This window comes from Oncorhynchus masou, chromosome 28 (genome assembly GCF_036934945.1).
Source record: "Oncorhynchus masou masou isolate Uvic2021 chromosome 28, UVic_Omas_1.1, whole genome shotgun sequence".
Taxonomy (NCBI): domain Eukaryota; kingdom Metazoa; phylum Chordata; class Actinopteri; order Salmoniformes; family Salmonidae; genus Oncorhynchus; species Oncorhynchus masou.
The window spans coordinates 75,648,400-75,676,192 of record NC_088239.1 but is presented as its reverse complement, the minus strand read 5'-3'; the positions used below and the strand labels follow the sequence as shown (position 1 = coordinate 75,676,192).

The following is a 27,793-nucleotide window of genomic DNA, read 5'->3' as shown; positions in this document are numbered from 1 at the left end:
ATTTTTCAACTATCTACATACAATACCCAATGATGACAAACTGAAAATAGTTTTTAGAAATGTCTGCAAATGTATTGATTGTTGATTATTGCTAGACAGCCATTTTCAAGTCTTGCCATCAGGAATATTCAATGTTGTCTTGGTAAGCAACTCCAGTGTATATTTGGCCTTGTGTTTTAGGTTATTGTCCTGCTGAAAGGTGAATGAAAGGTGAATTTGTCTCCCAGTGTCTGTTGGAAAGCAGACTGATCCACATTTTCTTCTAGGATTTTGCCTGTGCTTAGCTCTATTCCATTTCTTTATATCCTAAAAAAAACTTCCCAGTCCTTACAGATGACAAGCATACCCATAACATGATGCAGCCACCATCATGCTTGAAAATATGAAGAGTGGTACTCAGTGATGTGTTATGTTGGATTTGTCCCAAATATAATTACTTTAGTGCCTTGTTTTGTATATTACAGGAAACATAAAGTTAATTTCTCCCATATTTTGCATGTTTTTGCAAACAGGATGCATGTTTTGCAGTATTACTTTAGTGCCTTGTTGCAAACAGGATGCATGTTTTGCAGTATTACTTTAGTGCCTTGTTGCAAACAGGATGCATGTTTTGGATTATTTTTTTATTCTGTACAGACTTCCGTCTTTTCACTCTGTCATTTAGGTTATTATTGTGGAGTAACTACAATGTTGTTGATCCATCCTCAGTTTTTTCTTGACATTGTTATTAATCTCTGTAACTGTTTTCAAATCACAATTTCGTTCCTCTCTGGCCACTGAGTTAGTAAGGACTCCTGTATCTTTGTAGTGATTGGGTGTTTTGATACACCATCCAAAGTGTAATTAATAACTTCACCATGCTCAAAGGGATATTCAATGTCTGTTAAAACAAACAAAAAATCCACCAATAGGTGCCCTTCTTTGCGAGGTATTGGAAAACATCCCTGGTCATTGTGGTTGAATCTGTGTTTGAAATTCACTGCTCGACTGCGGGACTTTACAGATAATTGTATGTGTGGGGTACAGAGATATGGTAGTCATTAAAAAAATCCTGTTAAACACTATTATTGCACACAGAGTGAGTCCATGCAACTTATTATGTGACTTGTTAAGCACATTTTGACTCCTGAACTCATTTAGGCTTGTCATAACAAAGGGGTTGAATGGTTAAGACCTTTAAGTTTTTTATGTTTTATTAATTTGTACAAATTCCACTTTGACATTATGGGGTATTGTGTGTAGACCAAAATATCAATTTAATCCATTTTAAATTCAGGCTGTAACACGATAAAATGTGGGAAAAGTCAAGGGGTGTGAATACTTTCTGAGGGCGCTGTATGACAGATACACATTTGACTTTTTTTATGAGGAAGGCCATCCTACTCTTCCTCCCTGGATGAGCCTCCTCTGTTGTGTGGTAGACTTTTAGCCTTTCTAGTCTATGCCCCTTACACATCTTAGATAAATAAGCAGTATAGTGGTCCGAATTAATATCCATGTCCTTTCAAAGTCCTCCAGGTAAAAACGTCAACAGTGCATCCAAAGTGGTGCCTAAATTAGCATTTAAATTTGGTCCAAAAGGGATTTAGCCATGTCTAGCCAACATGGAAAATGTGTAATATCTCACAGTTATGGTGGTTATGACTAAAACTTCTGAAAGTTAGAACATCACTTAGGAGGGCAGTGCTACGTTTCAGTGCCCTCACCTGGCCCATTTGCCAAAGTGCAATTCTCCTCACATTGATTTGATAAGCACTTGTTGTTCCCCCACCGGTGACTTGTTCACTACAATGGCCTTACAGCAATCTAGGGGTAGAACACAAGCACTTTCATTACCGAGAATAATAGATAGTACTAATATACACTCCTAAGTTCCAATGAACCACGGACTACAACTACTAATGATGTTGACCTTTGCCCTCTGATGGCTATTGTGGGTGGATTGAAAATCTTATAAAAATGTGAAGGTTGAAAACTGAAAGTGATCGCCTCACAACTTCTTTTAATTGGGTGTTCGTAGACTTTTTCATTCTTCAGTGGGACAAGGGGGGAATGTTTAATGTAGCCTACCAAAAGCGTGCAAATCGATACATTTAGGAAATAGGTTTTGGAGTCTTAAAACCTATTTGACACATGTAAGCATAGGTCTATATTCAATAGGCTACAGACACTAAAGTGACTTTTAGATGTACACAATAAATGGTTCAGTTCTACTTTTTCAATGGGAGAAGACAGTATTACCAGTTTACAATCAGTGGAGGCTGGTGGAAGGAGGAAGGGCTAATCGTACTGGTTGGAATGGAATAGTGGAACGGAGTCAAACGTGGTTTCCATATGTTTGATGTGGTTGATACCGTTCCATTAACTCCATTCCAACCAGTACAATGAGCCCGTCCTCCTATAGCCCCTCTCACAAGCCTCCAATGTTTGAAATGTCCCAAATTCAACATTCAGTGCACTAACTCGAGATTAAGCTCTAGTAGACACCAGGGATGCATGGACCGAGAATACCAACGGCATGAAGCACAACATTGCCATCTAGCGGTAGCCTGGAAGAAAGCAGATAGGTTGTTATTATCTATTAAAGATATAAGCCAGTCGTGTTCTCTGATCTACTTTATGTCATTTTCTGCTCTCAAAAGTTCCATCCATATCCCTCTTTTTTTGTTGTTGTTTACAATTCATCCTCTTCCTTGTCACAAAGTCAAATGTGTCACAATCACATAGACTCCTTCAAGCTAACTCCAGCTTGGACAGTGCTGTTTTTTTGAAAGAGCTATGGTAGAATCTCAATGAGGTCTTCACTGCGGCATCAGCTAGCGAAATGATGCAGAATCCTATACATTTCATGTCATTGATATTATCTCTTCACATAGAACATACAGGTATCCTTGTGTGATAATACTGAACTAAGAATTCTGATACTGAATGGAATTGTGTTTGGTTTAATTATTTCGAAATGCCACAAAATTAAGAAACGATATTCCACATCAAGCTCTCAATTCAAAGAGGTGCAGCAACATTTCTGTGTAGCTCACTTCAGTTCATGTGTGTCAGGGGTTGCTAGAAGCAGTCCCCTCCACAGTAACAGTGACACAGCACAACCCTTCAGAGGGACCAATCAGATTTAGGACTGGTCGGTGGTTGGGACATCCTCGTCTGATAGACCTAGGCCTGTATACATAAAGCTTCTCACAATAGGAGTGGTGACCTAGGATAAGGTCCCTCCTGTCCATATAATCTTCTTAATTATAATCTAAAATGCTAAACTGATCCTAGACCAGCACTCCTACTCCGAGGCACTTCATGAAAACGGTCCCAGGTAATGCAGACCTCTTGGAGTAGCAGCTCGGGTGTTGGACTTTGACTGACAGACATCAGTAAGATTTATGAATTTAGCCCAGCTACAAGTCATAGACAATGGACTAGAACAGACTTAGATACTGGATTATGTTAGGATAATTAGATTGTCTTCTTGGAGTTACCGAAATGCCTTCAGAGAACATTTAGATGACAGTCCCACAATATTGTACAATAAATGACACCTAGGAAGACCACAGTTATGTTCTGCAATCACAATGTTGGCAAAACATTTCTAAAATATTCATATCTCAGAATTAGGTCATGGCCTTATTACAACATTAAGAGAACATTATTGTTGAGTTGCCATACTAACCTGGGCTGTATTCAGAGTTGAAATATTGAGAATGTTGCAGAAAGAACTGCAATAGATATGGCACAATGTCAGTCAATCCTATCTGTTCATGTGCATTTCTTTCTGAACGTTCTGTAACGTTTCACCCTCCCGAACAGGCCCTTTATTGGCAGACAGACTTCTTTGCCATTAAGTTTGATTGGCTCAGAGTTTTCCTGCTTCCCTCTAATTGAACGTCTTCCAGATCTCAAGCAACGAGACTGTAGATCTGTCAAAGCTCAGTGTAATGAGATTTTTATATGGAGGAGACACAAATAAGTGTCACCTATATTGATGAGGCCTCTGCACTTCACACGTATTTCACACTGCATTGATAGTCACGTAAACCATAAGGCAGCACTTTGGGTGACATTTCAGATATATTTCTCGTGTAATATGTGGGACTCTAGTATTTTTCTCATGTAAATTTGGCTCCGTGATATCGTAATACCCTTGGGTTGGAATTTATTTTGCCTGTTGTAATATTTAAATACAGTCAGAGCCCAAAATTTGTCTAACTTTTTATTTTATTTTTTATTTCACCTTTATTTAACCAGGTAGGCTAGTTGAGAACAAGTTCTCATTTGCAACTGCGACCTGGCCAAGATAAAGCATAGCAGTGTGAGCAGACAACACAGAGTTACACATGGAGTAAACAATTAACAAGTCAATAACACAGTAGGAAAAAAAAGGGGAGTCTATATACATTGTGTGCAAAAGGCATGAGGAGGTAGGCGAATAATTACAATTTTGCAGATTAACACTGGAGTGATAAATGATCAGATGGTCATGTACAGGTAGAGATATTGGTGTGCAAAAGAGCAGAAAAGTAAATAAATAAAAACAGTATGGGGATGAGGTAGGTAAAAATGGGTGGGCTATTTGCCGATAGACTATGTACAGCTGCAGCGATCGGTTAGCTGCTCAGATAGCAGATGTTTGAAGTTGGTGAGGGAGATAAGTCTCCAACTTCAGCGATTTTTGCAATTCGTTCCAGTCACAGGCAGCAGAGAACTGGAACGAAAGGCGGCCAAATGAGGTGTTGGCTTTAGGGATGATCAGTGAGATACACCTGCTGGAGCGCGTGCTACGGATGGGTGTTGCCATCGTGACCAGTGAACTGAGATAAGGCGGAGCTTTACCTAGCATGGACTTGTAGATGACTACGGAGTATACTACAGACAAAGAATGGATTTGAAATGAGTGTGCAACTAGAAATACTGTGATTTATACCTAATTATTGTTGATTTTTTTATCAACAAAAACAAAATACCTGCATTTTGGATTCCAATCCTCAAATCGAGGGTTGAGTGAGTCACAATGGGGCATATGACACCTGGGGACAAATGTGTATTCTGTAGTAATAGAAAGCTCTTGATGAGATCTACCCAATGGCAAAAAACTACCTTAATGTCAATCACATGAACTCAGCAAGGTGTGGGACAGGGGCTTAGCAGTCTTGGCATGTTGGTATGCATCTGCCCTGTGAAGTGGCGGCTTCGTATGGAAGTGTTTCCCGTGTAAGCGAGTGTGCGTTTGTAAGCATGTACGGTATGTAGATGATGGCCCGGCAAGGCTGTGACCTTGTGCTTATGTGGATGGTGGGGGGATGTGATTAGGATGATGAGTGTCGCCGACTGACCTCAACCCCTAGTGAGCACCAGCTTACCCATCACCTACCCCCTACCCAACCCCCTTCTCTCCATCTGTCACCTCCCAATCCCACTACTAGCATTCTAAAGATGGTGACCTTGGAGAAGTTCCTTGTTAAAGTACACTTTCTCAATTCATCTTTCCTTGATTCCTTGCATCATCTCTCTTCACCTCCCTTTCAAAATGCATAGAAAGAGAGGTGGGACCTTGGACCTTCTCTTCCAGTACTGTTGAGGAGGCAAGGACAGGAAGGGATTTGTTAGCATGTTGATCTGCCCAGACCTAAATCTTCATCACACAACTTCAATAAGTCACATAATTTCAATTTAATTCAGGACGTACAGTACAGAAATATACTAGCATCCACCTATTAAATTACGTGGACGATGCAAACAATTAAGTCGAAGACAGACACCGCGAGACAACAGGAGACACAGAAGCACACAAGAAAGGACAATTATTTGAAGAGGAAGTCTGTTGAGAGAGCAGACGGAGAGATGGTGGAGGTAGAGAAAAGCGTGGAGAGATGAAGGTAGGGAAGGAATTCTCAGGCTGGCGTTGCTGACTAAGGACTATCTGATAAAAGTGTTGATTTCCTCTCCATTTCCCTGCTGCTGCTTTGTAATTCTAATGAGCAGGGAGAGTGTCAGGCAGAGACAGAGAGAGCAGATCAGATTAGATATCGACTGACTTGGGGCTGTCCAACTTCCTGACAGGCAAGCATTGCACTGAGTCATCAGTGAGCACCGCCAACAGCTGGTGAGGAGGACAGAGAGAGAGAGAGAGGCAGAAACAGAGAGATAGATGAATAGATGTACGACAGACCATGTATACACCCTGCACACCCATTGACAAACAAACAAAACAAAAGCAAAGTCTTTTTCTCATGCTTTGTTGATTTCAAAAAAGTTTTGACTCAATTTGGCATGACAGTCTGCTATAGAAATTTATGGAAAGCGTGTTGGGGGGAAAACATATGACATTACAAAATCAATGTTCACAAACAACACGTGTGCAGTTAAAATTGGCAATAAACACAGATTTCATGCCAATAAAGCCCCCTTGAATTGAAATTCAATTGAGAGAGGCAGGGGGAGTGACGGAGAGAGTGAGGACCAAGACAGAGGAAATTCAGAGAGAGAAAGGGATAGAAAGAGAAAGCAAATTGTTTATTTCACTTGCTTGAGCAATGTAAACATTTCCCATGCCAATAAAGCCCTTTGGATTGAATTGAGAGGCAGAAAAAGAAAGAAAGAAAGCAAGAGAGAGAGAGAGAGAAAGAGCGAGAGCAAGAGAGCAAGAGAGAAAGCGAGTGAGCGAGAGAGAAACCAAGAGAGAGAAAAGAGGGGGTGGCTGATATAAAGTGGAGAGGGGTGGTGGAGAGCATAGACAACAGCGAAATGGACCAGCGGGAATGGGTGGAGAAAAGGGTGAGAATAGCGAGAGACAGAAAGAGGGAGGTGGAATAGAAGCAGGAGAGAAGTAAACAGTTATAGTAGAAAGAAGATATGGAGGCAATGACTGATAGAGGGAGAGATGACCATGTGAGAGGGTAATGGGGGGACTAGGGAGAGAAGGGTAAGGCAAGACAGGCCAGACAAACCCAGACAAACCCAACTTCTTCACGACACCAGCAAATTCTCATGAATTATGATCTCTGCTGATGCACACATACTGTAGCCCAACACATTGCCTATCTGTAATTCCGCGCTAAACCACTGAGTGGAGACAGTGAACTATCTCATGCCACAAGCGCAAACCAAATAAGGAAATTGCGTGGACTGCAAGGCGTTTGGCAGTGTGGTGTACAGGGATGCTTTCGGCAAGCAGAAAAAAGCACGTTGGCACTTGACTTGTGACATGATCGAGGTGTTTGGTGATTTAGGACTAAGACGTACGTGAAGGTAAATTGCCGCATCCCAGTTTGTAAAGATTAGCTTTGATTGGGGTCAGATGTTGGGCGCATTCAACTTTACAGCCTTGTCAACGCACTGATCCAACATGCTACCTACCGGTAGCTAGCTAAAGCTACTACTTGCTAGCTACTTTTCATCATTGATGGCTAAGTCACTGGTTATCAGTCCTTGACAACTGTCTGCTTCCAAAAAATAGATCCTTAAAGTAAAGTGCCTTGCTGTCAAAACCACTTTGCTTGCTAACCTCCCAGATAGCCAAACTAGAAAACCATTGGCATTGCACTTCAACAAACAAGCTAGCTACCAGATAGCTAACATGGCAGTTTCTGACTACTTGACCCCCATGTTCATTGTCAACGTGCACATTGGTTACTAGTTAGATTTGTTTTCAACCCAGTAAGCTTTCTTCAATATTGGTGCATGTCACTAGTCGTGTCTGCCTTGTACATTTAGTTACGGTTGGTTTGATCATAGACTCTGGCCTGATCTGCGGAGGGTCGCCCTCCCAGTTAGACCAGCGAGCTACACTACTTGGCAAAAAGTATGTGGACACCCCTTCAAATGAGTGGATATATCAGACACACCCGTTGCTAAAGGGTGTATAAAATCGAGCACACCACCATTAGTCTCCATAGACAAACATTGGCAGTAGAATTGCCCGACTTTCAACATGGCACCGTCATAGGATGCCACCTTTCCAACAAGTCAGTCAGTTCGTCAAATTCCTGCCCTGCTAGAGCTGCCTGGTCAACTGCAAGTGCTGTTATTGTGAAGTGGAAACGATTAGGACAGGGCTGCCCAACCCTCTTCCTGGAGCTCTACGGTCCTGTGGGATTTCAGTCCAACCGTAATTTAACACACCTGATTCTACTAATTAGCTGCTCAACAAGACCTTAACTAACTGAGTCAGATATGCTAAATAAGGGTTGGACTGAAAACAACAGGACAGTAGATCTCCAGGAAGAGGGTTGGGCAGTCATGGTCTAGGAGCACAATAACTGTTTGTCAGAATCTGGGTTTCCATGGCCGAGCAGCCTCACACAAGCCTAAGATCACTATGGACAATGTCAAGCATTTGCTAGAGGGGTGTAAAGCTCGCTGCCATTGGATTCTGAAGCAGTGGAAACATGTTCTCTGGAGTGATGAATCATGCTTCACCATCTGGCAGTCCGGCGGATGAATCTGTGTTTGGCCAATGCCAGGAGAACGCTACCTGCCATAATGCATAGTGCAAACTGTAAAGCTTGGTGGAGGAAGAATAATGGTCTGGGGATGTTTTTCATGGTTCGGGCTAGGCCCCTTTGTTCCAGTGAAGGGAATTCTTAACGCTACAGCAAACTATGACATTCTGGACTATTCTGTGGTAACAGTTTGGGGAAGGTCCTTTTCAGTTTCAGCACGACAATGATTTAGGCACAAAGAACTGACTTCAGCCCCATCGAACACCTTTGGGATGAATTGGAATGCTGACTGCAAGCCAGGCCTAATTGCCCAACATCAGTACCCGACCGCACTAATGCTGCTGTGCCTGAATGGAAGTCCCTGCAGCAATGTTCAAACATCTAGTGGAAAGCCTTCCCAGAAGAGTGGAGGCTGTTATAGCAGCAAAGGGGGGACCAACACCATATTAATGCCCATGATTTTGTATTGAGATGTTTGATGAGCAGGTGTCCACATACTTTTGGCTATGTAGTGTACTTGGTTAATTCTCTGCCATGCCCCACAATAACCCTGGTCACAAGATGAGTGCTGAACTGGGGCCAAGTTGGGCCACATTTGGCCACTCTCTGTGTGTGTGTGTGTGACAGGTGAGGATAAATGCAGACCATTCACGTCATCACTAGGACTTGGGAGTAAGGTTAAACGTGTCTCCTAGGGTTTCCCGGGGACACATGCTGGAGAGAATAGAAGACGTCAGCTAATCATACCATCATGAATAACATCAAGTCGGCGTCTCGGAGAGGAGTGAAGAAGCCTGGGAGGGGAGTAGGCACTGCTTCAACCAACGTAACACAAGGTGCAGGCCCTACTAAGGCAAAAAATCTGATGGTCAGGTAGCCAGAAACTTACTAACTAGAAGTCAACCTAGATGTGGCATGTTCCCTGCATTGCTCGCAATAAGGAGAAATGACTAAATAACCTTCTCCAAAGTCATGGGTCAGACCTACTAGTTGCTTTGTTATTCTATCACTCTGTGTGACTTTAGCTTTAGCCATAATAATCAACTTTATAATGAACCAGTAAGGCCCGAGGGGGTGTGGTGTATATGGCCTATATACCTCTACTAAGTGTTGTTCTTATGCACGACGCAACATGGGAGTGCCTGGATACAGCCCTTAGCCGTGGTATATTGGCAATATACCAGAAACACCAGAGGTGCCTGCCTTATTGGTATTATAAACTGGTTACCAATGTTAAAATGTTTTTTTCATACCCGTGGTATACGGTCTGATATACCACGGCCTTCAGCATTCAGGGCTCGAACCACGCCGTTTAGAATGATGCATATGTGGGCAGTCCTACTTACCTCAGCCCCTTGGGTTCTTCAGATAGGATGGGTGACGGTGTGCAGAATGAGACCGTTTTCTACTCCAAGGCTGAAAACTACTGGAGAGAAGTGGCGCCCACCGTGGATGGCATGCTAGGAGGCTACGGCAAGATCTCGAACATTGACATTGACGGCTCCAAGAAGTTCCTGCAGAAATTCCTTGGTGTAAGAAACAGTTTCCAAACTTCTCTGTAGAAGCACACTTCAAGCACATCATGTTAGGCTATTTATTTGCATGCATACTTTGGGGGGGGGGGGGGCATGGCTTAAAACGTTTCAGAAAAATGATGGGCCAAGTATAGAGCATTGGCGTACTTCTTATGCAGTTATCTGGTGCTGACATGTCAAGAAACCCACTCTAACCTCTTCCTCCTGGCACTAAAAGCAGGGTGAAGGGAAGACCGGCAATGGCTGCGCCCTGGACTGTGGCGCCGGAATAGGACGCATCACCAAGCGACTGCTGCTGCCCCTCTTCAACACTGTGGACTTGGTGGACGTGACTCAGGAGTTCCTGGACCAGGCTAAGGTCTACCTGGGCGACGACAGCAAACGGGTGGAGAACTACTTCTGCCTCGGCCTGCAGGACTTTATCCCACAGGACAGACGCTACGACGTCATCTGGATCCAGTGGGTCATTGGTGAGTCCTCTCAACTCACAATTCAAAAAAAAAAATGGGGGTTAACTGACATACTGTAAGACAGCTCTGTCTAACTTGCTTAATTCTCAGACTTAATCATTTTTTATTTTGATTAGCTTTGTAATACAGTAGGTTCTGTATTTATTTTACTCAGGCATATTGCAATTCAGCTTTCAGCTGCAAATGTGTACAACATTATGCAATAAAACCAGACTGTTAAGCGAGAGCTAGCCGCCCTTCCCTCCTTCCCCTCACCTCAGGCCACCTGACTGACGACCACCTGGTGGAGTTCCTGCACCGTTGCCGCGGTGGCCTCCGCCCTGAGGGACTAATTGTCATCAAGGACAACGTGGCCTATGAGGGCGTGATCCCAGACGACGTCGACAGCAGCGTGTGCCGGGAACTGGCTCTGGTGAAGAGCCTGGTGACCCGGGCAGGCCTCACTATCGTCTGTGAAGAGCAACAGATGAACTTTCCTGACGAGATCTACCAGGTCCACCAGCTGGCCCTCCGATAGGGACAGAGATGGAGACGGACGGGAGTAGAGGTGTGGAGGATGGTTGCCAATGCTAAAATGCTGCTGCCCATGCTCAAGCCATGGGACCTTCATGACAAGCCTCCTGTCCACTGAAAGTTGGACAGTCCAGCTTAGTGTGTAGGCGTGTTTGTCTAATGGCGTATATATGACCCACTCTGTGAATACATCAGGTAGAGGTTTTATGAATCATTAGTGTAATTTACTAAAGGATAATTGTGACTGATTCTGGGATCACCCTTAGGAATTATGGATGTACTGTATGGGGGCAGATCAGGTAAGGCTCAGAAATGCAAATGCCTCTGAGTCAATTCTTTACTGGAGGACGAGTTACAGCACTTGAGTTCACATAGGACAGGGATGAGCAATTATTTTCAGGGGCATGTTCCATAGGGCACACAGTTTTGCAATGGAAACTACACAAAAACATATTTGGTCAAGTTCACGTACCTTATTGTAAATGACCCAGGTTCTCACTTTTGCCTAACGCACAATTCATTCATGTCACTGAATGCTCAGAGTATCTGGTCACATCTGTTTTCCCAAGTCGGAATTAGATCGAGCAACAAATCATCCCATCACTGGCATATATCCTTCCACATACCCGTTTAATTTATTCACAGTACCAAGAATACATAGATTGGCTGTTTGTAAGATGTGGCAAATACTGATAATTTAAGTACTGTATGTTTCCCATGAGTGTTTGAATGTCAAATTAAACAACTTTTCAGGAAATCTCATTGTTTTGTGGTTTAGGTTACTGGTTGTGGGGGTGTGATGAATCTTTGGTCTAGTAGTTTCTACACCTTTATTTACATCAAGATAGAATATATACATTGATCTAACCATTATCTATCTCAATTGGTCCACTAAAGGGACCCTATATTTGGGACAATTCAAATGTTAGGACCTTCAGTGTCTCAACTTAAAACATTTTTTTTTTTGCATCTTTATTAGCTGCAATTTTACAGATAGTATGTGCATGGCAGTCAAAGTAATGAATGTCGGACTTGGTCAAATACACTTTGGAAACATTTAATAGCACTGCAGTGTTGCTTGTAGTAGTGCAGTAGTATAGTATCTAGTAATATTTGACACCTATTTTCTAAGCTGATACCTAAACCATGGTACAGAAGTGGTATGGTGTTGAATTCCTCTGCAGTGAAGTCACCACTGATTGTCAAATGAAAGCACTTGGAGCAGTATACTGATAAAGCTTGCTGCGTTTGAATAGCACCACTCTGTAGCCATGTGATTAGGACCAGGTCTCGCTCTGGAATCGGCCTGTCCTCTCCATGGCGACCAGCATCTCGTCCGCCTCGGCAGAGGACACGCCCCCTTGGCTCTGAAAGCCCTCCTTCAGGGCGTCACACACTGCCGTCGGCATCTGTTTGGCGTTGCTGGATACGAATGATAGAAGATATGCATCAGTAAAGACCTAATCTGGGGCTGTGCTCATTAGGGCACACCATGCACATTTTGATTGGGAAAACATTCGGCTCTATTTCATTCCATTTTGTGTCTACTGAACACGACCAGGGTAAGATGCCCACACATTTACCAATGTAGCACACATTTCAGCACGATAAAGTACACTCACCCTGCGATGTAAAAGTAGCCGTTCTTATTGGCGATCAGGTCCCATAGCAGCTCAGCTTGCTCCTGCACACGCTGTTGCACATAAATCTTGTCTTCCTGCAAAAATCACAGAAACATACCCATCCATTAGAGTGAAGTGTGTGTGTGTGCGTGTGTGTGAAGCCTGGTCTACCTACCTGATCCCTGGAGAAAGCTGTGAAGAGTGTCAACTGCCCTGCTTTCTCCATCTCCTCCCATTCTGAGCTGCAGTAGAAATCCTTAGACTGGGACCGGCAGCCAAAATACAGCACATTGGCTGATATACAAGAGGAAAAACAGGATTCAATTTACTAACCGGTATACAAACAGAAGGGAACAAGTATAGCAACAAAGGTACAAATGTCTGTTACTAGGTAGAACACACATTGACTGACTCATACAGGAAATTATTGACGAGAGTGGGGAGAAAGCTATGGCTATAAATCATTGACAAGGCCATCGATGACATGACACCATTCACTCCTATGTGAAGAGTCGACAGCACGTTTGAAGCCCAGGAAGTCAGTTTTTATCTTGCCAAGACTGCATCTCAGAGACAACATGCGTAGTTTGAGCTACTCCAGGCTCAAGGTGCTGCCCCCTCGCATTGAGGATAAAAAATAAACTGAATGGAGCTAATCACAGACAAAATCCTAGAGGAAAACCTTGTTCAGTCTGCTTTCCACCAGACACTGGGAGATTAATCCACATTTCAGCGGGACAATAACATATAACACAAGGGCAAATCTACATGAGTTGCTTACAAAGACCGTGAATGTTCCTGAGTTACCGTTTTGACTTAAATCTATGGCAAGACCTGAAAATGGTTGTCAAGCAATGATCAACAACCAATTTGGCAGAGCTTGAAGAAATTTGAAAATAATAAATGGGTAAATGTTACACAATCCAGGTGTGGAAAGATCTTAGAGACTTTCCCAGAAACACTCACAGATGTAATTGCTGCCAAAGGTGCTTCTACAAAGTATGGACTCTGGTGTGAATACTTATGCAAATTAGATATTTCTGTATTTCATTTAATATATTTGCAAATAATCATAATATATATATTTTTACTTTGCCATTATGGAGTGTATTGTGTGTAGATGGGTAAGGCAAAAAAATATTTTTAATACATTTTGAATTCAGGCTATAACAAAATGTGGAATATGTCAAGGTGTATGTAAATTATCCTTAACTTCTCTGTGCGATTTTTAAATTTAAAAAATAGGTTGAAGGACATACACTACCGTTTCAAAGTTTGGGGTCATTTCGAAATGTCCTTGTTTTGTAAAGAAAAGCTAATTTTTGGTCCATTAAAATAACATGAAATTGATCAGAAATACAGTGTAGACATTGTTAATGTTGTAAATGACTATTGTAGCTGGAAACGGACGATTTTCTATGGAATATCTACATAGGCGTTAAGAGGCCCATTATCAGCAACCATCACTCCTGTGTTCCAATGGCAAGTTGTGTTAGCTCATCCAAGTTTAATCATTTTAAAAAGGCTAATTGATCCTTAGAAAACCATTTTGAAAGTATTTTAGCACAGCTGAAATTAGCCTTTTAAAATTATAAACTTGGATGAACTAACACACCGTGCCATTGGACCACAGGAGTGTTGGTTGCTGATAATGGCCCTCTGTACGCCCATGTAGATATTCCTTTCTTTTTTATCAGCCGTTTCCAGCTACAATGGTCGTTTACAACATGAACTGTATTTCTGATCAATTTGATGCTATTTTAATGTGACCCCAAACTTTTGAACGGTAGTGTAATAATAATATATTAGAAGTAACTATTGATACCATGATCGTCTGCGAAACATTTTTTTTTTAAATCTATACGAAGATTGGAAAAATGGCAATATTTGTGGCGATTGACTATAATGGGGGATCCTGTTTCCTGCTAACAATGCCTACAGTACCGCGGTCTGCCTTGAACTACCGTGCATTCAAATGTGGATTTTATTTTTAGTTAACTATTCAAGTCAATTAAGAATAAATTCTTATTTAAAATGACGGCCTACAAAAGGCAAAATGCATCCTGCGGGGACGGGGGCTGGGATTAAAAATATAAATATAGGACAAAACACACAGCACGACAAGAGAGACAACACAACACTACATAAAGAGAGACCTGAGACAACAACATAGCATGGTAGCAACACAAGATGGCGGCAGCAGCACAAAACATCACAAGAGTCACCACAACACTACATAAAGAGAAACCTAAGACAACAACACAGCATGGTAGCAACACAAGATGGCGGCAGCAGCACAAAACATCACAAGAGACACCACAACACTACATAAAGAGAAACCTAAGACAACAACACAGCATGGTAGCAACACAACATGGCGGCAGCAGCACAAAACATCACAAGAGACACCACAACACTACATAAAGAGAAACCTAAGACAACAACATAGCATGGTAGCAACACAAGATGGCGGCAGCAGCACAAAACATCACAAGAGACACCACAACACTACATAAAGAGAAACCTAAGACAACAACACAGCATGGTAGCAACACAACATGGCAACACAAGATGGCAGCAGCACAAAACATCACAAGAGACACCACAACACTACATAAAGAGAAACCTAAGACAACAACATAGCATGGTAGCAACACAAGATGGCGGCAGCAGCACAAAACATCACAAGAGACACCACAACACTACATAAAGAGAAACCTAAGACAACAATATAGCATGGTAGCAACACAACATGGCGGCAGCAGCACAAAACATGGTACAAACATTATCAAAGGCAAGAAGGTTGAGACAACAATACATCATACGAAGCAGCCACAACTGTCAGTAAGACTGTCCATGATTGAATGAAGAGATAAATTGTCCCGTTTTAGTATTTTTTATGCAGCTCGTTCCAGTCGCTGAGAGAGGGGGCAGTTCTTCTCCCCTGCTAGAAAGGATTGGGTCGTAATTGGGGCCATATTTAATTCAGTAAATGTACAGTGTTGTGATAGAGGAGCAATGTTAATTTCATTAACAAAAAACTATTTGCCAACCACCTATTTTTCCTGACAAACTAATGAACATATCGAGATGCCCTGAAAAAAACGATAACTTAATTTAAACCGACAAACAAATGTAACGAGACAAGAATTCCACGAGACTAATGGACAGTTAATGTGACGTGAACCTTTTCATCGATGTTGTCCAATCAGCATGGATGAAAAGTTATACCGGTATAATGCAATCCTCCCAGTATGAGATTAAAGTCCTACCGTATTAAGAAAATTAATCACGAAAGCTGTGCTGGAAGTTTCCGTACAATTTTATAAATGCCAACAGATAATTTGTTCGTTAACAAGGTGGGATTTTTTTGTGTTGGTAAAATGTATTATGCGAGAAATGGCGGTGGAAATGCCTTTAAGCAAAAATATTGAAATAATAACCATCATATCGAAGTAAACTTGGACTCAGGAAATGTTGTGTGGTCCTCTCACTACGACTCATCTGGAAAACATGCATGTTATTAGGCTACACATTCAATAAATTAGCTTTACAGGTTGGTCAAATTATACAGTGATCTTGATGCTCCTTTCAAATAAATATATATTTTTTAAAATACTTATTTTCCACCATAATTTGCAAATAAATTCATTAAAAATCCTACAAAGTGATTTTCTGGATTTGTTTTCTAATTTTGTCTGTCATAGTTGAAGTGTACCTATGATGAAAATACAGGCCTCATCTTTTTAAGTGGGAGAACTTGCACAATTGGTGGCTGACTAAACACATTTTTGCCCCACTGTATGTGCCAGCTATATGAAGGAAGTAGGCCTAGTTGGACAAGGCTATCTTAATGTGCACATCATGGACGTTACCAGTAAAATTGTGACTAAAAGTAGACTGAAATCTTCCAGAGTTTTAGTCGACTGATAATAACTAAAACTAAGGATGAAATGACTAAGACTAAATCTAAAATAACACGGTACAGGAGTGGTGAGTGGAGGGTAAAGCCAATCCAAGGGTAACCTCACCAGTCTTGCCCTGGGCTATCCTCTCCTGCAGAGCAGACCTGAAAGGAGCCACTCCCGTTCCAGGCCCAACCATGATCACAGGGGAGTAGGGGTCCTTAGGGAACTTCATACTCCCCTTCTTCACCCACAAAGGCACATAAACGTCCCCTGCAAAGTGGAAGAGTCAACAAATTGACTGATATGACAGCTGATATAGCTACTGTGTTAATACCATTTATTCTAATTGAATTTGATATCAATTCAAATACAATTTATAAGAGTTTATTTACCCAAAATGTGCTTGGCAAAACACTGAACGTTCAGTATCTACTAGCTACCTGCATACTGCATTAGAGTACCACCATTGCTAAAACCATGTAGTAGACAGTGCTAACAGACCTTGTGTGGGGTCCAGTGAGGCTAGCCAGGAGGAACACAGGCCCTTGCGTGGCAGGTGCATCTTGGTTTTGTAGTGCACCACAGCTAGCAGTATCTGGATCCTGTTGGGATGTGCCTGTGTGGAGAGAAAACGGAATGGTCCAAGGGCCAGTGTAGGTGCAGGTTTTTGCTCCAGCCAAACCATTAACAGTTCATTTAACTAACATAGTCTTGGTTGAAGATAATTAGTTGAATCCGGTGCATTAGTGCTTTGGCTGGAATAAAAGCCTGCACCCACAGCAGCCCTTGGGGAACATCATTGCCCAACCCTGACATGGGGCCTTTCAGTGCTGTAACCTCACCAGCAGGGAGGAGGCAATGGAGAAGGAGCGAGGCTGAATCTCAGGGAACAGGTCCAGTAGGTAGTCTACACTCAGCTCTGCTGTCGTGTGGGGGAAGTCGGTCAACACCTGAGGACCATGCACGCACACACACACGACCCCACAAACACACACAGGGAGTGGGAATCTGGACGCAGCCCTGTCGTATTGACCTTTGACCTGGCTCACCAAATCTATTGAACATAATATTGATTATTGTTGTAAGAAGTGGGATCAACTGAACTTCCATCCTGTGCCCCCAAGTGGCAGCATAATCACATCATTACAGGTCCCTCTAACCTCCAAGGCGGTGCGTCGCGGCCTGTTGCAGTAGGCATGCAGCTCGTCCTGGCCCTGGGCAGAGTTAAACTCAGACAGCTTCTCCCGCTCCATCTCATTGGTGGCAAAGGTGGCGAGGAGCTCGAAGAAGGAGCGACGAGGCACTGCCGCTATGTCCAGGAAGCTCTCCACCAGATGCCGAAACGTGCAAGGTTGGGCCAGGCGGGCTGGGACCGAACCTGGGGAGACAGGGGAGAGGGTGAGGGGGTAAAAGAGGGACATTATGTGGATGTGACCGTCTCTCACGTACACCAATACAGGCAGTCAAATGTGACAAGCACAAACCTGTGTCGCAGTTTGTGGGGCTGAGGGTGAACTGGCGATCAGGGTCCAGTCTCAGGAGCTGACAGAACTGCTCCACGTCCTCAGGGGTATTACAAGGTCTCATCATCACCACATCCCCAGCAGTGAACCTGCCAATGACACACACACACACACTTCAGTCAACCAGTTAAACATTATCATCTAAAGTCAAATCCTTTTTAAGCACAGTTTAACAACCTCAGAGCAAGATGGTTCACCATCACAAAATACATTTTAGACAGTTACGTTTCAAGAAATCGGTCAATAAACATGGTAGCAATTTCTTAAGGCACAGTACATTAGAGCACTCACTCAATATCTGAGCCTGTGATGTCAAACTCAATGTGTCGAACATCCTGAAAGTGGGAGGCGTGCGTAACCCTTTTATTGGATACCACCCTGCTTGGAAAGGTGTGTGTCTGAGAGGGCGAGATCGGCGGCTCTGGCACTCTTCGCCTATCCGCCCTATTCTCAGTGACGTCATCCAGAAATCTGAAAACGTACCTCGGAGGGAGTCTGTAAAACGAACAGCAGTAAGGGTACAGTTACAGTGCATCATGGGAGTTGGGCATATTCAGACATAATATTAGACACATTGATTTGTCAGCAGTCAAGTAAAGGAGACTAACGGTTCATCCACACTGATAAGACTCTGGCCTGCAGGTGTTGGATATAGAGCTTGCGTCCTCTCCCAGAATGACGTGAGCCAGGGGTCAATCACCCCATCTGCGCTGTTGAACACAATGGTTGAACAGTCCAAACGGTCAACAAAAGTTACGAGAATGAAGTGATATAATGTACTGACTTTACAGATTACAATATTGAGCCAACATGGCATTATGAAGAATACAGAGTATATAAAACCAATAGAGGAAAGACTTAACGGGCCAAAGACAGATCCCTGAGGAACCCCATGCAACGGTCTCTCACCCCAGGTCGTGCTGGTCATCTGCCAGTCCCACAGGCAGCAGCACACTGGCCCCCAGCTGCATAAGGCGCTTGTGAAGCTTCTTCGCCACAAAGTTGAACCTACAAGTGAAAATGTAATTGTATTATTCAAAGCTAGGGTATGTTATTTTCCAGATAGTGCCTCATACAGGGTACAGGGTACCGTTTCCATTTAAATTGAGTCAATGCGGGAAGTGACTTCACATAGAAGTCCACATAGAAAAACAATGGGGAAGTTTTGATTCATTAATCAAATTTCACTTAATCTCTCTTCCAGTCATTGACATGCGTGACGTGATCCATGTTTGGGTTGGTAACTCACTACCATCGTAAATCGATTTCAATGGTGTGCATGTATAGACAAAGGGATTTCAAATTATTTATGCAGTTGCGTTTTTGACGAAAGCCCTCACTTGGGATAGGAGGAATCACCCAAGCCCAGCACGGCACAGTCTAGGCGACACAGAGATCCAGCGGGGAGAGACTTCCTAAACACGAACCGCCAGAAATTCTGCAAAGGAAGTGAAGAAAAAATGATACACAAAAATGTCCAAGTCACTTTGGATGAAAGTGTCTGCCAAATGCCATATATTATTAAGTGCAAATTGAGATAGAAGCATAGACACAGCAGCTTTTACCACAGACACACACAGTTTTGGCACTATTATCTGATACCTTCATGTTGTCCGGTGGATCTCCTTGGCCAGTGGTGGAACACACGAATACAACCAGGGACTCAGAGATGAGGTTAGCCTGTTGAAGAAACACAACCCTCAGATGCATGCCAAATACAACACCCTCTTTAATTGAGCTGAGCTCTAACCTTGTCAACTTAACAAATCCTATTTAAAGCACATAGCTCAGCCTCAGAAATATCATAGCTATATACTGAGAATACCAAACATTAGGAACACTTTCCTTATATTGAGTTGCCCCCCCCTCAGAACAGCCTAAATTTGTCATTCCACAGGGATTCTCACCCATGTTGACTCCAATGTTTCCCACAGTTGTGTCACGTTGGCTGGATGTCCTTTGGGTAATAGACAATTCTTGATACACACGGGAAACTTTTGTTCATGGAAGACCCAGTAGATTTGCAGTTCTTGACACAAACCGGCACGCCTGGCACCTACTACCATACCCCGTTCAAAGGCAATTAAATTTTTTTGTCTTGCCCATTCACCCTCTGAATAGTACACACACACAATCCATGTCTCAATTGTCTCAAGGCTTAAAAATCCTTATTCAACCCATCTCCTCCCCTTCATCTACACTAATTGAAATTAATTTAACAAGTGCAAGTGACATCAATAAGGGATCTTAGCTTTCATCTGGACTCACCTGGTCAGTCTGTCACGGAAAGAGCTTGCCTATCTAAGGTCTTCGAAAGCCAAGTCAACAAACAGGTCACTGACCATCTCGAATCCCACCGTACCTTCTCCGCTGTGCAATCTGGTTTCCGAGCTGGTCACGGGTGCACCTCAGTCACGCTCAAGGTACTAAACTATTTCATAACCACCATCGATAAAAGACAGTACTGTGCAGCCGTCTTCATCGACCTTGCAAAGGCTTTCGACTCTGTCAATCACCATATTCTTATCGGCAGACTCAGTAGCCTCTGTTTTTCTAATGACTGCCTTGCCTGGTTCACCAACTACTTTACAGACAGAGTTCAGGGTGTCAAATCGGAGGGCATGCTGTCCGGTCCTCTGGCAGTCTCTATGGGGGTGCCACAGGGTTCAATTCTCAGGCCGAATCTTTTCTCTGTATATATCAATGATGTTGCTCTTGCTGCGGTGAACCCTGATCCACCTCTACGCAGACGACACCATTCTGTATACTTCCGGCCCGTCCTTGGACACTGTGCTATCTAAACTCCAAACGAGCTTCAATGCCATACAACACTCCTTCCATGGCCTCCAACTGCTCTTAAATGCTAGTAAAACCAAATGCATGCTTTTCAACCGTTCGCTGCCTGCACCCGCACGCCCGACTAGCATCACCACCCTGGATGGTTCCAACCTAGAATATGTGGACATCTATAAGTACCTAGGTGTCTGGCTAGACTGTAAACTCTCCTTCCAGACTCATATCAAACATCTCCAATCTAAAATCAAATCTAGAGTCGGCTTTCTATTTCGCAACAAAGCCTCCTTCACTCACGCCGCCAAACTTACGCTAGTAAAACTGACTATCCTACCGATCCTCGACTTCGGCGATGTCATCTACAAAATAGCTTCCAATACTCTACTCAGCAAACTGGATGCAGTTTATCACAGTGCCATCCGTTTTGTTACTAAAGCACTTATACCACCCACCACTGCGACCTGTATGCTCTAGTCGGCTGGCCCTCGCTACATATTCGTCGCCAGACCCACTGGCTCCAGGTCATCTACAAGTCCATGCTAGGTAAAGCTCCGCCTTATCTCAGTTCCCTGGTCATGATGGCAACACCCACCCGTAGCACGCGCTCCAGCAGGTGTATCTCACTGATCATCCCTAAAGCCAACACCTCATTTGGCCGCCTTTCGTTCCAGTTCTCTGCTGCCTGTGACTGGAACGAATTGCAAAAATCGCTGAAGTTGGAGACTTTTATCTCCCTCACCAACTTCAAAAATCTGCTATCTGAGCAGCTAACCGATCGCTGCAGCTGTACATAGTCTATCGGTAAATAGCCCACCCAATTTTACCTACCTCATCCCCAAACTGTTTATATTTATTTACTTTTCTGCTCGTTTGCACACCAATATCTCTACCTGTACATGACCATCTGATCATTTATCACTCCAGTGTTAATCTGCAAAATTGTAATTATTCGCCTACCTCCTCATGCCTTTTGCACACAATGTATATAGAATCTCTTTTTTTTCTACTGTGTTATTGACTTGTTAATTGTTTACTCCATGTGTAACTCTGTGTTGTCTGTTCACACTGCTATGCTTTATCTTGGCCAGGTCGCAGTTGCAAATGAGAACTTGTTCTCAACTAGTCTACCTGGTTAAATAAAGGTGAAATAAAAAATAAAAAACTGTTTTGTATATTCAGTGTATTCAGCTTTAACAAGGCAAGCAGATTCAATGGAGAATACTTATTTGTCATAGTAGTAGTGAAGGAAGTTTTAATTATTTTAATTATTTAGGCACTGTGTGGCTATTTTATCTCGCTTGCTAACTGACCACATTGTAACTGTCAAGAGCCTCCGCTTTCACTTGCATTCGCCTCCTTTGCGCCTGACGTCCAATCCGCTCAGCCGTGTCCTGGGCAGTGCCCGTCTGGCTCCCATATAGAATCAACAGCTTTGGGGCTGACATTCTCACTGTGGATAAAGATGGGCACTTAAATTATGATTCTTACAATATAGCAGGCTGTACACACTAATCCGACATGTTGGACCTACTGTAACAGCAGTGTGTCAAGACACACAGAACAGCTAACTTAAAGAAGCATCCCATTGATGGCCTACACAATGGACACTTGATATGATATTGACATCCTTGAAAATTAGCTAGCTGTCTTTAGTCTGTCTGGACTCTTTTGGCAATTTACTTAGGTATTGACAAATGCATATGTAAGTTGCACCCAAGGTTATCTGTTTACACAGCCTTAGTTACAATCAGACTCAGCACATGGTTATCTGCAGAATGAGTTACTGTTACAAAACTCAGCTGGAGTTTATCATGACCATCATGTGACTACAGGTAAAGTTTACTACACTACCTCCAGTGCCGTAAAGGTCCAGACCTCTTGGCCGAGACTGAGCTACTGTAAAGCAGGTTGACGTTTATTGTCATGAATCTAACCCTGGAGGCAGAACAGCGATTTTGGTAGATGGGCCAGCTGCAAATTCATAAAAATGCATCGGGAAAAAAAAAATTGGTCTTAGGGCTAGGATTGTGGTTAAGGTTAGGTTTAAAATCAGATTTTATGACTAGCTAGTGACCACTCTGCAGAGGGGTGGGTATAATTTGTGGAACGTTCCAAAAACTTTGTAAATAACAAGGTTAACAACAAACAACGCATACAAAGTTGTATAGCGGCAGAATAAGATACCGGGTATGGAGTGGACTACTTCATTAAGTTTTTCACTCACCACGTTTATACAAAAAAATGTGTGTCCTCACTCTGGTAGCCTATGGATAAACGTTAAGAATAAGCTACGTGTGAGTTGATGCCTATTCGGCAGCTAGTTAGCTAAGTGAATTGATCAGGCTACTTTGTATGCGTTGTTTGTTGGCAACCTTGTTATTTACGAAGTTTTTGAAACAGATCCCTGTTGGAACGTTCCACAAATTATACCCACTCCCCTGCAGAGCTTCCTCCAGGTCAAGATTCATGATAATAAATGCCAACCTGCTACTGTAAACCCAATGCGAGCAGGGTCGTAGGTCCGACAAAGGGCTGAAAGAGATAGGTGAAATTGATGGCAGATAATTCTGCTAACTGTTAGTTTCATTTAGTAAATTAGCTAACCTCTAGCTCTCGAGAATGGAGCCCAAGATGGCTTACAGTCTATTTGAATGGGCTAGCTAGCCTCTCGAGCAGTACCAGTGGCTAGTTAACTAACTAGTGGATACGTGACAGATCCCTCGTTCACGAAATACATCCATAAAAGCCGGATAACAGCCCTGCTCAGTTCAAGATGCTCACCTACGGTAGCTATAACAGATTATCCTAGGGGTCTTTGACAATCTCGAAAGTGAATCTAATAATACTGAAAAACTCCTTTCTTCGACTAGGACTACATTTCCTCCAGCGTGTTGTTGTGTTTGCGCTTTACGACTGCAGAGCTTGAGTTTTGATTGGTTCCTGGGCCATTTTACGACAGTAAGTTGACTAGTCAGCTGAGGCCATTCTACATTAAATGAAGGATGGAGGCATATTTGAAGTGTATCACTTGAACGTGCTGTTTGTGTGTGATGTTTCGCTAGACATAAAATACCCCCTGTATTTTTTTATTCGAAGGGTACGACACAGACTTCTAAACATGTTTTGTGGTTATAAAGAAGGGGATTTTCTGTTGCCTAAAGGCGGGTGAGTTTACAGAGAAAAAGTAAACGCATGTGCAGTTGTTTTTTATTTGCTTGCGAAGCGCATTGTCTTTTGATTGGATCATTCTTCATACACTGAGAAGTGGGAAAAGTCATGTTTTTTCATTGTAAACGTTGTTTCTTTTTTTAAACAATGTGTTACAATGTAACTAACAGTATCAACGTTTTATTAGGCTACAGACTATATTTAGGGATGCATGAAAATAATTCAAATAATTGAAAAGTAGTGCAGCAAGCCTAAAAATAATATAGAATTAAATAGTGATTTAGATATTTATCTCATCTTCCTCCCAAATTGTTTTGCAGTCCTTAACCACGTGCATTGGATACATCTTAACTATAATTTGTGATTCTGAAGTGGCTATGTTGAAACAGGGGTGCCCTATGGACTTAGTCAAAGGTGGCATTATTGATTTTGGGGAAACTAATTTGGTGGAATGTGTGAGAGCCTCATAGCTTGGGTAGGCTAAACAAACCTCCCCTGAAATATGTGGTGTATAATGTTTGTTACAACTTGCCTATATGTGTTCTTCCAAGAAGTGTCAACAGTGTTTCCCTTCAAATATTTCCAAGGGGAGTGCAATGAAAGCCGCCACATCAACATCTAGGGCCTCCTTTTAAAACAAAAACTATTCAATTTAAACCAATGGATTGTGTAAGGGATAATCAACAAGGGACTCTGGAAAATAATTAACTCCTAGCCCCTGGTTGATTATCGCTGACTTGGGATGTGACAGACCGAGGCTGAGAAGCCTGTCCCACCTATGCAATGGTAGGGAAAACAATGAATGGGAATATACCAATTAGACCACCTTTGCTTTCTCGCAATGTTTTCTGGTATGGCACCATAGCAGCATGGACCATACTGCTAAATGGTCCCTTGTCATTACTGTATGGAACCGAGAGGAGAGGATCAGAGAGAGATCTGTCTGGGCACACAATCTGTTTGCCAGCCAGCTCCTCTCCTACCTGCCCTCCCCTTCTCGGTGTCTTCTTCATCTGGCACAGGGCCTCTGTCAGAAGTTACAAACTGGCGACCATGTCTGTAGTGTGGCATACTGACTACCTTTGGTGGGAGTTCCATGGGTCAGTATGTTCTGTGTACATGTGTTCTTTGAGAGAGAACCTAACCTCATCCCTAGGCTATTGTGCACAGAGGTCTGGAGTGTGAGACTAGAGCGAACCTATCCTGTAAGTAAACATGGGGGGACTGGCTGCTTGTCTATTGGTTGAGTGTTGAGTTTATTTAACCAAAGGTTCACTGCTTTGAGTGCTGTTGTAGTTAAAAATATGTTTTAGCTTTCTTGAGGAAGGGGCCACCAAGGGTGGGTTAAATAGATGTCATGGGATGCTGATCTCTATAGAGAGTGGATAGGCTTGCCTGGGGATGTCGTGTTTATGTCATGGGATGCTGATCTCTATAGTAAGTGGATAGGCTTGCCTGGGGATGTCGTGTTTATGTCATGGGATGCTGATCTCTATAGAGAGTGGATAGGCTTGCCTGGGGATGTCGTGTTTATGTCATGGGATGCTGATCTCTATAGAGAGTGGATAGGCTTGCCTGGGGATGTCGTGTTTATGTCATGGGATGCTGATCTCTATAGAGAGTGGATAGGCTTGCCTGGGGATGTCGTGTTTATGTCATGGGATGCTGATCTCTATAGAGAGTGGATAGGCTTGCCTGGGGATGTCGTGTTTATGTCATGGGATGCTGATCTCTATAGTGAGTGGATAGGCTTGCCTGGGGATGTTGTGTTTATGTCATGGGATGCTGATCTCTATAGAGAGTGGATAGGCTTGCCTGGGGATGTCGTGTTTATGTCATGGGATGCTGATCTCTATAGAGAGTGGATAGGCTTGCCTGGGGATGTCGTGTTTATGTCATGGGATGCTGATCTCTATAGAGAGTGGATAGGCTTGCCTGGGGATGTCGTGTTTATGTCATGGGATGCTGATCTCTATAGAGAGTGGATAGGCTTGCTTGGGGATGTCGTGTTTATGTCATGGGATGCTGATCTCTATAGAGAGTGGATAGGCTTGCCTGAGGATGTCGTGTTTATGTCATGGGATGCTGATCTCTATAGAGAGTGGATAGGCTTGCCTGAGGATGTCGTGTTTATGTCATGGGATGCTGATCTCTATAGAGAGTGGATAGGCTTGCCTGGGGATGTCGTGTTTATGTCATGGGATGCTGATCTCTATAGAGAGTGGATAGGCTTGCCTGGGGATGTCGTGTTTATGTCATGGGATGCTGATCTCTATAGAGAGTGGATAGGCTTGCCTGGGGATGTCGTGTTTATGTCATGGGATGCTGATCTCTATAGAGAGTGGATAGGCTTGCCTGGGGATGTCGTGTTTATGTCATGGGATGCTGATCTCTATAGTGAGTGGATAGGCTTGCCTGGGGATGTCGTGTTTATGTCATGGGATGCTGATCTCTATAGTGAGTGGATAGGCTTGCCTGGGGATGTCGTGTTTATGTCATGGGATGCTGATCTCTATAGTAAGTGGATAGGCTTGCCTGGGGATGTCGTGTTTATGTCATGGGATGCTGATCTCTATAGAGAGTGGATAGGCTTGCCTGGGGATGTCGTGTTTATGTCATGGGATGCTGATCTCTATAGAGAGTGGATAGGCTTGCCTGGGGATGTCGTGTTTATGTCATGGGATGCTGATCTCTATAGAGAGTGGATAGGCTTGCCTGGGGATGTCGTGTTTATGTCATGGGATGCTGATCTCTATAGAGAGTGGATAGGCTTGCCTGGGGATGTCGTGTTTATGTCATGGGATGCTGATCTCTATAGTGAGTGGATAGGCTTGCCTGGGGATGTCGTGTTTATGTCATGGGATGCTGATCTCTATAGAGAGTGGATAGGCTTGCCTGGGGATGTCGTGTTTATGTCATGGGATGCTGATCTCTATAGAGAGTGGATAGGCTTGCCTGGGGATGTCGTGTTTATGTCATGGGATGCTGATCTCTATAGAGAGTGGATAGGCTTGCCTGAGGATGTCGTGTTTATGTCATGTGGGTCTGATATTCCCTGCTAGTAATGCACTTTATATTGCATTTAGCACAGAGGGCGAGGAAAGGTTTTATTTTGAAGAATGTAAGTAGTGTTTTTCTCTTTTCTAGTTTTTGGAATATGTGGAAAATGTTTTGCATTCTAGAGATCATGTTCATTTGTAGCCTATTGTCTGGTAGCACATCACATTATACCAGAAAAAACTTGTTCAACTTAACTTTCATGCAAACATTCATACTGGGCACTGACTGTCTATTATATTTTATGTTGATAATATTGGCTTCTAATCGAAATGTAATGTGAGCAAATTGAATCAATCATCTAAGCAAACAACTAGAAAGCTATGCTGTCTCTTCTCTCTACCCGGGAAGTAAAGTTAGGATGATAAGCAAGCTGTGATAGAATTGTTTACATCCAAACAGATACTAAGTGACTGAATGGTGATGATACAAATCATGATACAAGTATTTAACCCTGTGTTGATGCCATCATTGTCTCTGCTACCTCTTCATTGGGCTGTGAGTGGATTGCATTGTTTCGACTAGATTGTGTCATTCCAAGCTAAGCATTGTGATGAAGTGATCAAAACATACTCATGCTTGTGTAAGTTCCCACACATGCACACTAAAACTTGTATGTATGAACCCATGAGCACCAGCATGTCTTAATTAACCCATGAGCACCAGCTTAATGAACCCATGAGAACCAGCTTAATGAACCCATGAGCATCAGCATGTCTTAATGGACCTATGAGCACCAGCATGTCCATGAGCACCAGCA

General features: G+C 43.0%; 2 protein-coding genes across 6 annotated transcripts; one reads left to right on the top strand and one right to left on the bottom strand.

The window, feature by feature from the left end:
• Positions 1-7,102: 7,102 nt before the first annotated feature.
• ntmt1 (N-terminal Xaa-Pro-Lys N-methyltransferase 1) lies at positions 7,103-11,711 on the top strand. 4 transcript variants are annotated; one of them, XM_064943379.1, is made up of 5 exons: positions 7,122-7,251; positions 9,140-9,280; positions 9,813-9,976; positions 10,197-10,449; positions 10,710-11,710. In XM_064943379.1, exons 2-5 carry the CDS (start codon positions 9,196-9,198, stop codon positions 10,964-10,966), a joined length of 759 nt encoding a protein of 252 aa, XP_064799451.1. In that variant the 5' UTR covers positions 7,122-7,251; positions 9,140-9,195; the 3' UTR covers positions 10,967-11,710. The 4 variants fall into 4 exon arrangements, with proteins under 4 accessions (XP_064799454.1, XP_064799451.1, XP_064799453.1 ...); XM_064943381.1 differs by having other exon boundaries at positions 10,200-10,449; positions 10,710-11,361; XM_064943380.1 differs by having other exon boundaries at positions 7,128-7,241; positions 10,710-11,711.
• ndor1 (NADPH dependent diflavin oxidoreductase 1) lies at positions 11,486-23,711 on the bottom strand. 2 transcript variants are annotated; one of them, XM_064943377.1, is made up of 15 exons: positions 23,590-23,711; positions 22,119-22,258; positions 19,618-19,695; positions 19,356-19,453; positions 18,925-19,023; positions 18,624-18,725; positions 18,307-18,510; positions 17,977-18,104; positions 17,653-17,870; positions 17,335-17,442; positions 16,994-17,108; positions 16,616-16,762; positions 12,760-12,878; positions 12,585-12,679; positions 11,486-12,384 (listed from the first exon to the last, which is right to left on the bottom strand). In XM_064943377.1, the coding sequence occupies exons 2-15, from the start codon at positions 22,251-22,253 to the stop codon at positions 12,240-12,242; spliced, it is 1,791 nt and encodes a 596-aa protein (XP_064799449.1). In that variant the 5' UTR covers positions 22,254-22,258; positions 23,590-23,711; the 3' UTR covers positions 11,486-12,239. The 2 variants fall into 2 exon arrangements, with proteins under 2 accessions (XP_064799449.1, XP_064799450.1); XM_064943378.1 differs by lacking the exon at positions 23,590-23,711 and adding an exon at positions 23,413-23,519.
• Between the last annotated feature and the right edge of the window lie 4,082 nt (positions 23,712-27,793).